The 13,749-nt window shown below is 45.0% G+C and overlaps 1 protein-coding gene across 1 annotated transcript in view; it reads left to right on the forward strand.

Moving 5' to 3' along the window:
- Positions 1 to 13,749, forward strand: part of LOC131916435 (dedicator of cytokinesis protein 2) — a 203,981-nt gene that overhangs the window by 132,805 nt on the left and 57,427 nt on the right. Inside the window, exons 24-25 of the mRNA XM_059269778.1 lie at positions 782 to 852; positions 2,740 to 2,846. Of these exons, the coding sequence (XP_059125761.1) occupies positions 782 to 852; positions 2,740 to 2,846 (178 nt within the window). The remainder of the gene's footprint in view (positions 1 to 781; positions 853 to 2,739; positions 2,847 to 13,749) is intronic.

A 13,749-nucleotide genomic window follows, 5' to 3' on the forward strand; every position in this document is an offset into this window, starting at 1 on the left:
TCTGATTACCAGGGTAGGTCAGTTCAGGCACCCTCACTACTGTTGCTAGTAGTCTAATCTGGGGTCATCCTTGTGGATTCCTAGACCCTCTGCTTATGGGATACAGTTGTGTAGCTGGGTCTGATTGAAAGGTCCCTGGCAGTGTGAGCAAGATCTATCCCTGGTGCATGAGCTGGCTTTCTGGATCTCATTACCTATGGTCGGACACCTTGCTCACCCTTGATAAAGCTGAGAGGGGTTTGGTCCTGCCTCAAGTGAATGTACCAGGCTTAGCTATCCCCCCATGGGAGAACTTACCCTGTTGGAGGAGTGGGGGCGAAGGTGGGGGAGGAGAGGGAGGAGGGATGAGAGGGGAATCTGTGGTTGGTATGCAAAATGAATAATAATAATAATAATAATAATAATAATAATAATAATAATAATAATAAAAAAGCTCACTGGTTGGCTAGACAGTGAGATTCTGGAATCTCCTTGTGTCCAGGTTCTCAAAGCTAGCACAGATGTATGCCTGCTTGCCTGCCTTTCACATAGGGGTTGGGGACCTGAACTCCACCCCTTGTATTTGTGTAGCAGCTTGTTTACTGGATAGGCCGTCCTCCCCACCTGTGATTTCTCTTGTGTACACAAAGAAGCTCACATTCCCTGGAGCCTTGAGTGACTATGGAAGTGTCTGGGATGCAGGGTCATTCTCTGATCTGCGTCATGTCACAAAGTGTCTGCCTCAACAGCACGGCGGTGTTGGATGTGGGCATCATTCATGTTTATTTCATGTTCCACCCAGGTGGCAGCTTTGAAATACATCCCGTCCGTCCTTCACGATGTGGAAACGGTCTTTGATGCAAAGTTGCTCAGGTGAGGGCTTGTGATGTTCTCTCTCCAGCTCTGTGGTCGCACCAGGGATTGAAAGAAAAGCAGGGCCCTCCTCGGGGGTTCCATACACGCTCTCAGCTTCAGGTCCAGGAGGGAAACACAGTGGGAGCCTTGCTGGGGGTTGGGGCTGGGGTTTAGGGGGAGAGTTTTTAGTTTCATTATGCCAGGCTTTGGTGATAACCAGTGCGCAATGAAAACATCATCCTTCTCTGAAGATATAGAATGTGACTTGAACGTGCAGCTTTGTTTGATGCAGAACACTCCACGGCACACGGGCCTGTGGGTTGTTTGTTTTAGGTCCCAGCATCTGCCTGGTAAATCCTGTAGCTGCCAATGGGAAAGAGATCATGGAGACCGCTCTCCCCTTTCTAGCTCCGTTCATACCACAGATGAACAAATGATTCTAATGAGGTTACACTGTGGGAATGGGGCATCTGGGTCTGACCCGTACCTGTTACTTTTTCTTAAATCCACTGAAATTACCAGATGCATAACAGATGATACAAAACAAAACAGAACACTTTTTACATGGAAACAGGTTCAGACTTAGAAGCATTCCTGTACGCCCTTCCCGCAGGCTACTCCCATTACTGTAACAAACGATTGGGACTGAGACATTACGGTGGGTGCTGTTCTTTGAGCTGCATTCGGGCCCTGGCTGGGACAGCACCAGTAGTTTGTTGTTGTTGTTTGTTTGTTTTTAATCACCTTTTCCTTCCCCCTTTCCATGCAGTGCAGGGCCTCCTCATTCTTTAGGCTTCAAGCATTAATATCGCCAGGAAAACTACCTCCGCCTATTAGAAATAAACTCAGTTCCTCCCACTCCCTACATTCTCCTTACACTCCTTGCCATTATCGTCTGAAACTCTCTGCACACATTGCATCTATTGCATTTGTATTGGTTTATTTGTTTTGTGTTACACACAGGCCTTCATTAGAATCTGTCATGCTAACATGTCTGGCTCGTTATATCCCCACCTCTCGGCGTATTGCCCATTGCACACTACGTAAATGTTTACTTAGTAGGGGTGGATGACTACGGTGAGCTGGTAGGAGCTGTAGTTGAGGGGAGGGGATGTTAACCTCTAGGGAGAGCCACCTCCTTTCCGATGTCCTGTGCTGGTTCTAACCCCCCAACTTTCTTATAGCCCTCTGAAAAATACTAGGACCCCCTTTAGATCTTGAGATGAATTATAAAGGATTACCAGGTATGAGACACTTTTAAATGAAATGATTTAGTAAATGTAGCTTAGAAGCTAGTTGGCTAAAGTGCCTCTCGTAAAAATGATACAGTTAAAAAAAAATCAGAATCTGGTTTTCAGTGCTTGTTTCTTTGCTGCCTTGCCTGCACGACCTTTGGAAAGTTAGCTGGCCTTTCTAACCTTAGTTCTCCACACTTGTCAGCCTGATGTAGTGTTCTCCCAGTAACCTCAGCACTCAGGCCAAAATAGAAGGGTCATGGCTTCAAAGCCAGCCTTCATTGCATGAAGAGAACCTGCCTCAACCTCCCCCCACCAAGTAATAAACAGGTAAAATAAAAACATTGGGATACCTTTCCCTAGCATCATAGTGTTAGAATGTTTATGACACAGAGTGAACATTTGTATAAAGCACTCTTCTGCTGCATAGTACATGCTCAGGGTTATTGGTATTATTTTCAGATTTTCACATCTGTTTGGATGCTATTACTATTCAATGCTAACATCAGCATGTTCACTGAAGGTTCGCTGTGCACCTGGTGCTCTGCAGGACTTGGGAGTGATGCCAATTCTGGCCCTAAAGCACTAACTGCCCAAGATGGAGCCTCAGTGCCATGAGGTGGATGGCTTGGGTCTAACCTCTGCCAACTCCTATTTTTCTTGTCTTCAGCCAGCTCCTGTATGAGTTCTACACCTGTATCCCTCCCGTGAAGCTGCAGAAGCAGAAGGTTCAGTCAATGAATGAGATTGTGCAGAGCAACCTCTTCAAAAAGCAAGGTGAGTGTGGGGCCTCCTGCTGGGTGGGTCCTCTCTGGGAAACTGGGGCTAGAGAGCAAACCTGCCAGGCATTACAGTGCCTCTTTGCTATCAGTGTTCTTCCTCCATAGGTGTAAAAAGCGGTGAACAGTTCGGATATTAGAATCTGCATTGATTTTAAGAAAGCTTAAGCTGCATTGCTCCTTTTTCTTGAGACAGTTTAATGAGTTGAGAAGTTTGGCATTATCCGCCGAGTGCCAGTTTTCCCTGTATCATCTGTTACTGCTGTCTTTTACTTGGAGGGAGGTGGGCAACGTTTCCTTAAATAGAAAGAACCTTTAGCTGAGCAGTTCTCCAGATCTTGAATGTGTCAGAATAAACTGGAGAGCTTGTTGAAATGCAAATTTCTGGGCCCGTCTCAGTGAGTCTGATTAAGTAGGAATTAGCAGCATTTTTGAGCTTTTAGAAGAAGTGCAAATTATTCTTGAATAGGTGATGCATCTACACAGTCAAATGCGAAGCATGAAGGGTGCCACATGAAAAGGGTCCTTCGGACCCTGGACAGTCTCTTCTTGGAGGAGGTACCATAGCTTCTTATGTTTGCTCCTTGGAGGTAGAATGGAATTCATCTGCGCATACATTCTCTCTCTCTCCCTTTTACTATATCCCTTAAATGACTGTGTCTCATGTGACCAGTCTTTGTCTCTTTTCATTTAGTGATAATTTGGGGAGTTAAGGAATGAGAGAAGATTTGGGCAAAGTGTGGTCAGTGATTCTGTTCCACCATGTTATCTAACAGTCATTGTGAAGGACCAGCGGCTTCCTTGTTTTGCAACCAGTGACTCAGGCGGTCCAAAGCTCCTTCCAGAGATGGCAGTGTGAGGGTTAGATGTTCACATTCACCCTCCGCATCTTTTCCAGCAACTTTGCATTTCTGCATCAAACTAAACCAATAGTGCAGTTTGCTTCACACAAATGCTTCGTCTATCCAGAAACCCGACATTTCTTCCATGAAGAAAAAACAAACGAACAAACCAACCAACCAACCAACCAACCAACCTTGGCGGTCAGCATTGTTTTCTATGCCCTAAGACCAGCCCTTTCTGGTTTTAAATAATTCTTTTGTCCACACTGATGTCAGTTCTAAAACCAGAAGCAAACTGTGAAAGAGACAAGAGGCCTTAGAATATGGAGGATCAGCTGTTACCCAACTGGAATTTATTCAGGGAGTAAAGCTTGAATAGTTACACAAATTAGCTCATAATCACAGAAATATTCAGGAACCACTTCACTGTAAAGATGATTTCCTCCCCAGGGTCTGGTTAACATGGTGCACGCACAGTCACTATCCGAATCACCTGCCTAGAGTTAAGGAAAGATTAGAAGACAACATGGTCATGGGTGTCGCTTCCTGACATTTAGAGAGATGTGTGGCCACAGAGTAAACCAAGACATATACAGCTTGTACAGTGAAGGGAGATGAATTCTCATAGTTGTGTTTCATATATCACTGGCTTTTCAAAGGGAGATGTTTGTCTGTCTGTCTGTCTGTCTGTCTGTCTGTCTCTCTCTCTCTCTCTCTCTCTCTCTTTCTCTTGGTTTTTCTGAGACAGGGTTTTGGAGCCTGTCCTGGATCTCACTCTGTAGACCAGGCTGGCCTCGAACTCACAGAGATCCACTTGGCTCTGCCTTCCGAGTTCTGGGATTGAAGGCTTGCACTACTACTGCCTGGCGAGATTTCTATGTTTTTATTTAAAAACTCCAACTCCATATCCAAATGAGTTGGTTGTCCTTACTCTGAAGGTTTTGAGCTATGTCTAGCCCTTCATGGCCTGGCACACCCTAGCAGGACTTTGGAGTGTGTCATTGTGGAGAGAACTTGAGTCCAGGCTGAGAGACACGGTGAGGACGGCATTCTCTGCACATAGACGACTCTGCACAGGCAGTGGAAAGTGGGCTGCTTGGCTTTGCCGTCCTGCTCAGAGCTTCCGTCGTGGTCTGGGGCCCAGCTCTGCACAGAGGACAGATGGAGTGCTAGCAAGGGCCCAAGCTTGGCATGCAGTATCAGTTGCAGCAGCCTTGTAGAGGAAGGCTAATTCCTTTATGGGAGCCCCATCTCCTGGGTCAGGAGGGGGCCCCTAAGGGTTCACAGAATCACAAGGCAGCCTAGATAGGTCCTGCTCATCTCTCCTGCTGTGTGTGTAAGGTTTAAATCCAGTTAAAGTGCTCTGATTAATGCCAACCAACAGAAGGACAGCCCTGGAGCTGCACACCATTATAAAAGAGATATAAAAGTCCTACCTTCAAAAACAAAGTGTCCCTTGGGGGATCCATTTTCCAGAGTATGCAAAGAATAGTTAGCCCATCCAACCATGGCTCACAAATGAAAACAGTGGGCTCTTACACCAAGCTTTCTGGTAATGCCTCTCCCAGGATGCATTGGCTAAGTGAACCCTGTTAACAAAAGAAGCCAGGAGGGAAGCTTCGCCTCCTGAGCTTCTCATGTTCTTAAGTTCAAAATGAATCAAGTCTGAATTCATGGGGACATCCCGGGGTCCCTTGCTCTTCAGTGAGCATCTCTCTTTCAACTCCTGAATCCATATGGTAAGTTTGATTCTCTTCCATTTGAGCTGTGATGAAATCCCTGTTGGATTTTCACCCTGTGGAGTGTCCTGTGCCTCGGGGATATGGTTTGCTTTGAGTTTCACTCCCTTAAATGCCAGATGTGCAAAGCTGCCTGGCGTATTGTCAGTGGCGTGAACTCATACCTGCAGTCTGGAATATTTGTGTGACCACCAAGCAGAGGAGTGGGAAGACTTGAAAGCCCTTTGCTGAGCTTTTGACACATTACTTTATTGGCTCCTGTGGAGAACTGATATGATGTAGGGTGGACAATGCCAGCTCATGAGTCATACTTAGACCGTAGTTTTATTCCTAGCTCCTTCACTTATCAGCTGTGTGACTATGGGTGATTTTCTTAACCTCTCTGGTCCTCAGTAAGCTTATTTGTAAATTTGGGAATAGTAAAACTAATGCCTGTCTCAAAAGTCGGTCTGGTAAGGTACTGACATGGACAAGCCATTTAAAAGTCTCAGTGCAGGGTCAGACCGAGCAGGGTTAGAGTAGTGGGTATCTTTCCTTCTCCTGGCACTATCCCAGCTTCTGCCCTGACTTTCAGATTTCTTGCAATAAGGATGTCTCTTTGTGTTGGAACTCCTGGTTCCCTGATGCTCCCTGTTTCCCAAGAAACACAGGACTTAGTGACTAGAAGCCCCCGATCTGTATGTTCTCCCCATTCTGGATTTGAATGCCTTTCTCCCATTTTAAAAAAATGTTTTCCTGGAGTATTTTTCGCAAAAGGCCTGTGTGTTGTGCACATAGAAGGCCAGGTCTGGGTCTGGCACAGTGTCTGAGGTTCTTTCTTTCTTGCCTCACATTATGTAGACACATAGTTAGGGACACTTGGCAGCCATCTTCTCTGATGGTTTTCTATGCAGGACTCTGCCCCTTTAAAAACGTAACATCAATTGTACAAAACAATGGGCTTCATTGCGACATTTTCATACCCAAATATAACATATTTGGATCATATTCAGATCCCCACTGCCCTCTCTTGTCCTTCACAGTTCCTTTAAAATACACACATAAGACCCTCTTCACTTTGTTCTATGGAGAGTAAGTGAATCTTCATTAGCCTCCATTTACTTGACCTGTCCTTGAGTAACTCATATAATTTTAGTGGACTTAATTTCCTCATATGTAAAGCAGGACTGCTCTCCCTGGTCCTACTGAGTTGTTATATAGACTAGGTAGCATCATATATGGCTTATTACTCTGCGCATGAGGAGGGAGGAGTCCTGTAGCTATGGCCCACTCTGCATGGCTGTCCCCATTAGTGTTTTACTGCAGCAGGAAAACCCAACATATTAATTTGCATTTTCTTCTACACAAGCCCAGACTTGCCTGGGGATGTGAGGGGAGGAGAAATGTTCAGATCCACCTGGACAGCTTGCAAGAGTCTGTGGGAAAGCCGGCCATCTGTAGCCATGGAGTGGCTCTGACGGTGTAGAACTAACCTCTCAGGCCGGCCATCATTCAGTCTGAGGCCGATCACATGCTCCATCTGGTCACTGTAAGCTGCTTGAGTATCCATACCGCTAACTTCTCTAAAACAGAGGAGGGAGAGGCGGGGAGCCGATGGGTCAGGGGTTGGAAGCTCTTGGGTCTTCTCACTTGGAACTTCCTGGGGAGGCAGAATGGAGACTATAAGACGCCTGGTTGTCCACTGTGGTGCAGCTGCCGCTGAGCCCCATCCCTGTCCTTTGCCAGGTGTCTAGAACTGCCATGTTCTCCAGGGACAATGCACACTGGACAGGAGACTGCTGGAGGTACAGGGGAGAAGCAAGAACATTTGTGCCCAACACCATAGGCACTTTCTCAATCATCACACCCCTCTAGCTTTGGCAGGGCATAAGGTCTCTCTGCTTTTAAAGCTTTCTTGCTGAAGTTAGAAATACCTCTGAGCCTCCAATTTCATGTCTGAAAAATGTGACTGTGAATATTACCGAGCATAAGGGACTTTGGTCTAGAACACCCTTGGCTCTGGGTCCTGGCTGGATCGCATACTTGCCATGTTGCTTTGAATGAGCAGCCTCTCTGGGCTTCAGTTTCTTTAGGGACAAAACTGCACAAACACACACACACACACACACACACACACACACACACACACACACACACACACACACACAAACCAAGATGGGCTAGCTGCTTGTTAAGAAGTATCTGCTGTGTCTGTTATATGATTGTGACAACCCCAGCACAGTAACAGTGCCAACAACATCCTGCTGGAGAGTCACAGCAAGTGAACACCAGCTATGGAGGCTGCAGAGATGACTCACCAGTCAAGAGTGCTTACTGGTCTTCCAGAGGACCCAGGTTTGGTTAACAGCACCATGTCGGATGGCTCACCACCACCTATAACTCCAGTTCCAGGGGATATAATGCCCTCTGGCCTCCACAGATGCCTGCACACATGTGGTGCACATAAATCCATCCAGATATGCACACATTAAAAAGAAATCTGTTGTTTTTTTTTTTTTTTTAAAGTCAGCCATGCATCAGGTACTGCTTAGAACAAGAATATATATCATGTTTTTATAACTTGATGTAGGCATCATCATCCTTGACTTACATTTGGGATAACTGAAACCTAGAAACTCGGGACATTTTGTATGACAATGAGACCAAAGGATACACAATCTATTGGTGTTTTAGGATTTTGAGCAATGTGGTTCTGGGGTCACAAGTCTCTCCCCAAATCCCAGTGAGTTGAACACTGTGGAGTTGTATCTCTCTGACGAAGGCCATAGGCCTTTTGTCCCCATGAAAGTACTTGAGGCATCCTAGCAGGAAGATGACAGAAGGGCCAAGCAGAATGACAAGGAGCCGTCTCAGCCTGCAGTGACACCTGCCGGTTCTACCCAGTGTGCTGGCTAAAGCCACACTGCCTACCTCACTGGGGGGATGGGGGATGGGAAGGACACTCGGGGAGATCACGCCTGCCTCCTGCTGCGACTGCATTTTAGAACTGGATTAGGAACAGAGATCGTTTGAAAATCAAAATCCATCTCCTTTTCCTATGTTACCATGTTTTGTTTTTACATTTTCTTTTTGTTACAAGCGCTTCCTTTTTCACTTGAAACCACGTCTCATCAGTCCCCTTGAAGGACTTCGGTCTCTTTCACTGCTCCCTGGCCACCCCATTCCAAGTGCTGAGTGTCACACTCTGATAGATGTAGGCAGGGGGCCTTGCAGAGGCATGAGCCTGCAGCTCATCTGCAGCAGACAGTCTGAGTAGCATGCTGGCATCAGGCTTTAGTCAAGAGGAAAGTGTGTGTGTGTGTGTGTGTGTGTGTGTGTGTGTGTGTGTGTGTGTGTGTGTGTGTGTGATACCTAGGGCAGACTCTAGCCTTATGGCAGGCCACCTTTCCCATCTGCTGCACACACACTTGCATACCTCTGCTCTTTGTGTACTGCCTGGAGTTCTCCAGCCTCCCTAGTCCCTCTTGTCACGGTACACTCAACATCCATTCTCCAGCAAGTCCCCCCAATGGCGCATATATTTCAGTTTGGTATCATTCAACACTGTTTTATATCCCTGCTGTAGGTCAGATATAGAACTGTACTGGGGGGACAACTATCTATCACAGCTCTGCACACCGTGTCCCCATGTCCCTGTGCAGAGGAGATGAAATTGCTTGCTTTAGTTTCTGTGGTTTTCATCTTCCTTTGGTCTTTACTTTATACAGTGGCAACCTGAAATTACAATTAGAGATGCCTTATGGCTCGAGGTTTAGCAAAGCAGTTCACACTGTCTCTCCCGAATGACATCTGAGCCGGTGTCACAGATACTCGATTAGGACAGAGATGAAAGACTGTCTTTGGCATTTCCTTTAAAAATTATTCAAAACAGCTCCCCCCGCCTGGGGATTTCACCTAAGAAGGGATTTTAGAGACACGTGTCTGTGGCCTTGGGTCTCCATGCCAGATGAAAGAGCAGCTGGCCTGTCCACTCTCTCCTGTCCTCTTCCTTAGTTCTTTCCCTGGGGCTATACAGTGGACCAGAATTGAGGGGAGGCATGACAGTAGAAAGTTTAATATGTTCAGAAGTGCATCATGGATTCACAGAGAGAAAAGAAGGTGTTTGGTCTCTGAGAGAGATTCCTCAAGCTTAGATACAGCTGAGAGCCTTGTCTAAATGGTAGCATCCTGGACCCTATGCCAAACATAGTCAAAGTCTAGGGAAGGCTTTGGGGTGGGCATGATTGTACATGATGTCAGTCCTCATGGGGATTCTGATAGAGGAGGTGGGCCCCTATCAGGATAAAGCACAGCTTCAGGAGCCTGGGGGAGGAAGACAGAGAGAAGCAGCTCCTGCCCAGCCGAGCTTGCCTCGTGGCACTCGGTCTCTCCTTTTAGCCTTCTTCATGCACCTCCGCACTGAGGAAATGAAGTCCCGAAGAAGAGTATCTCTTTATGTGCACTGTCTGCTTAGGGCCTAATGGCACCAGCTTTTGAATGCCTGCTCTTGGGCCTTGCAGAAAAACACACCGCGGTCAATGGCTAGTATACCTAAAAACAAACAAACAAACAAACAAACAAACAAACAACAAAAACAACCAAAAACCAAAAACCAAACTAAAACAAAACAACAAAAAAAAACAAGGGAAGTCAGTACCTCACTTGTGCCCAACTGGAAGAGTAGTGGATTTTGATTCCATTGGTTGTTGCAAGGTCTGCCTTTATAGATCTATATTGCTGTGACCTGCACAGCTTAGGGTCTGACCTAACTGGGGCAATGCGGAATGAAGAAGGGACACACGCACAGATACAGAAAAGCTGGGGTCTATTGCTGTGCACTCTGGTAGAGACTCACTAGCAGTCCAGAAACTCAGTGTGTTTACTATATACATCTGAATCAGGAGGTGGGTTTATTGTATAGTGCTTATGGAGGAGGACAGATCAGCTAATCTTGGTAGTGGTCTCTGCAAACGATCAGCCTTAAGTTGTAAGCTTTGGTGCACATTTTCTGCACCCTCTGTCAACACCTGCAGATGGACCAGGGGAAGGCTTTGGCAATTTCCTTGAGACAGACCCAGAGAAAGCATTGTTGTTCCTATGTGTCTGAGGCACTGGGTCCTAGATGTGGCAATGCTCATGTCAACAACACATATTTACTCCCCACACGACATACTCATTTGGTTATCAGTAATAACCCAATTGGCACCCGTCCACCCCCTACTCCCAGCAAAAACTAGAAAGCTAGCAGTTGCTTATCTAAAATCACAACCCTCTTTTCTAGTGAGCCCCCAGATCTTGAATCCATCATTGCGCTGCTTTCTTTCTTAATGCAATTGTACTGAGTCTGTAACTATTGCTAGTGTTTTGGTTATTTGAACTTTTGAACTATTGGTAATTGGGAAACTTCTCCATTTAATACTTTCCTAAGATCCATCCACTTCATAGGCTGCTGAAGTTCATTGTTTTGATGACTGGGAAGATTTGCTGCGTGAAGAAATCAATTTATTCACCAGGCATCCATTTTAAGCATTGGGTTTTAAACATTTGTTGCCATTTTTTTTTTTCTACTTGTAAGCTTTTCTGATGTGGATAGTCTTACTCAACTGTTTTGTAAATACTGAAGTTTTTTTGGGGGGTGTTAATTACTGGAAGACTCTCTTAGTCTTGGGGATTCTGAATATTTCACTTTAGCAGATGATGCCAAACTATTTGCCAAAGGTGGCTGCACCAATGTTTGTTCTCACCAGCAACCCGGGAGATATCCCACGGATGCAGACACTCTTCTGAACCTAGCATTAGCCCATGTCTTAGTTTTTGCTGATAAGATGGCTTTAAAATACGTCCTCATTCTCTCAGTGTGTGCTCCCCGATCAACAGTGCCGCTTGACGTCTTACCTGGTGTTTCTTTGCTACATATAATTTGAATGCCTATTTACAAATCATGTCCGTTTCCTTACTGGGTTAATGTTGCACTATTAGTTATTTTTCCTTTTGCTGTGACTGAATGCCCGACAACAAACAATTTAAGGGAGGAGGCATTTATTCTGGCTTACAGTTTTGGGGGCTACAGTCCATCATGCTGGGGAAGAAATGGAGACAGGAGGGTGATCAGTGGTTGTCATATTTCATCTGCAGTCAGGAGGCAAAGAGTAGATTGAAAGTGAGGCGAACCCATAAAAACCCAGTGACCCACATCCTCCAGCAAGACCCTACCTCAATAAGTTTCCACCATCTTTCAAAACAGGACCACCAACTAGGGACCAAGAATTTAAACACATGAACCTATGGAAGTTATATATTTTATATATTTCTCACACTCTTATTTTGCTGACTTAAAAATATCCTATTTCTAATGATTTTTTTTTTCATTTTAAGGTACAGTTTTAGAAAAAGAAATGAATACAATTATTGATCATTTTAATAGCCAAATCTCTTTATTTCATGCTTCAGAACTTTTTTTCAATCAGAAAGTCAAAAATATGGGCAGTGGTGGCACATGCCTTTAATCCCAGCACTCAGGAGGGAGAGGCAGGTGGATCCCTGTGGGTTTGAGGCCAACCTGGTCTACAATGTGAGTTCCAGGACAGCCAGGGCTGTTACACAGAAAAACCCTGTACTGAGAAACAACAAAAACCAATCAAACAAACAAAAAAATAAAAAAGAAAAACAAGTGTTTTACAGTTTTATTTATGACATATGGGTTTCTAGCCTCTCTGTGAGTTTATGCTTTGTGTATAATCTCACACACAAACCTGGTCTTTTTTTTCTGCTTGTCCATCCATGTTTCCTAGTTTCTCCTTTTGGGCAGACTTTCCTTTTTCATGTTGAAGTCATTTTATGTTTTTGGGCCATTGTTTTACTTGGAGACTGAAAGCAGAGTTTCTCACAGCCTGGACTCAATCCCTTGTCCATGGTATGCTAGCTGCCCAGGTCCTTGGCACTATGATTGGTTCAACAGTGAGGGATCAGAAAGGTCAGGAAAGGGGCCAGTCTCTTCCCATCAAGGCATCTCCATATTAGGCTCTGGAGTGGTATGAGCATCATGGGAATTATTTACCAAGGCATAACACTTAACCTTCTACAGGCTTAGACTTGCTTAGTTATGAGAGAAATAATTTTCCTTATGCCAAAACTTGCTGGGGACCATAGGGTCAGCTTCATAGAGTTTCTTTACACCTCTCACAAAGACAACATTGAACTGGGAGTAGGGAAACCTCTGTTGTGGTAGCAACAATTTCACCAGCATCAGCAGCTGAAACTTACTAAGTGCTTACTATCCAGCAGGCATTGTGTGCCACAGCCATGTGTGTTAGCTCACTTAATAAACTCTGTGTGAGCTTCAGCAAATCACGTGACCCATTAAACGATGGGCTTGAAAAAGGTCTTCTAGAGTACCTCCAACAATGAAAGTCTATCTCATATATTACCCTGCAACTCACAATAATATTCCCAAATCTCTTTTCACCATTTAAGACAAGGAATTGGACCATTTCACAGAAGCTGCTTTGGATGAAGAGAGATTATGTAATGTCTTTAGTTTGCCTAGTCCATCCTCTCAGAACCCTGGGAAAGTTCAAAGGATTTAAGTATTAGAGCCAATTTTGTTTCTTCAAGAAAGTGTCCTTGAGTTTTGAGGAGTTAAGCTTCTCATCAGAACATTTCGAGGCATCAAAGATCTTCAAATAGGGAGGCCATTTTGCCGGTCTGCAGTGTTGTGTTACAGAGCCGTGTCCAGCTCCCAGCTCCAGGCTCCCAGTCCCTCTGCGGATCTGAGAACACTCCCTCCTGTCTTTTTCCCATTTGTGACTGATTGCAGAGAGTCTCAGAGAGAAGCCTTCAGATCCAGAATCAGAGAGGAGAGTGGTTTAATAGGCTATAGAACAAATCCAGGAGACATTTTAAAAAGTGTCTTTTGGGGAAAAGGCGGGGGCTGAAGTTAAAAAACATATTGAAGTTAAATCAAAGGAAAAAATCCTCTTGACTTACAAAATACTCAGAATGGCATGTTCTAATGGCACTATGAATGAAGCACAATTAACTTGGGGAAGAGAATATCCCAGGTCGTTTCTTTAATGGCACTTCATGCCAATTCTTTCACAGGCGTCAGGCTGGTTATGTCTTCCTACCCATGTTACACAGGATTCTTTTCTATCGTTGAAGTGAGTCTGTTAGCGGATGCCCACATGATGTGAGTTCACATAAATGCTCATGAGGTTTTATGTTTACCCCCAACATCCTGGTTGTGATTTTCACTGTGGAACTGTAGTCGAGAGCAGTTTGAATTATAGTGAGGCAGGTTTTCAGAACATTCTGAGACTTTTAGGTTGACTGTAAATGTTTG

This window comes from Peromyscus eremicus, chromosome 8a (genome assembly GCF_949786415.1).
Source record: "Peromyscus eremicus chromosome 8a, PerEre_H2_v1, whole genome shotgun sequence".
NCBI classification, from domain to species: Eukaryota; Metazoa; Chordata; class Mammalia; order Rodentia; family Cricetidae; genus Peromyscus; species Peromyscus eremicus.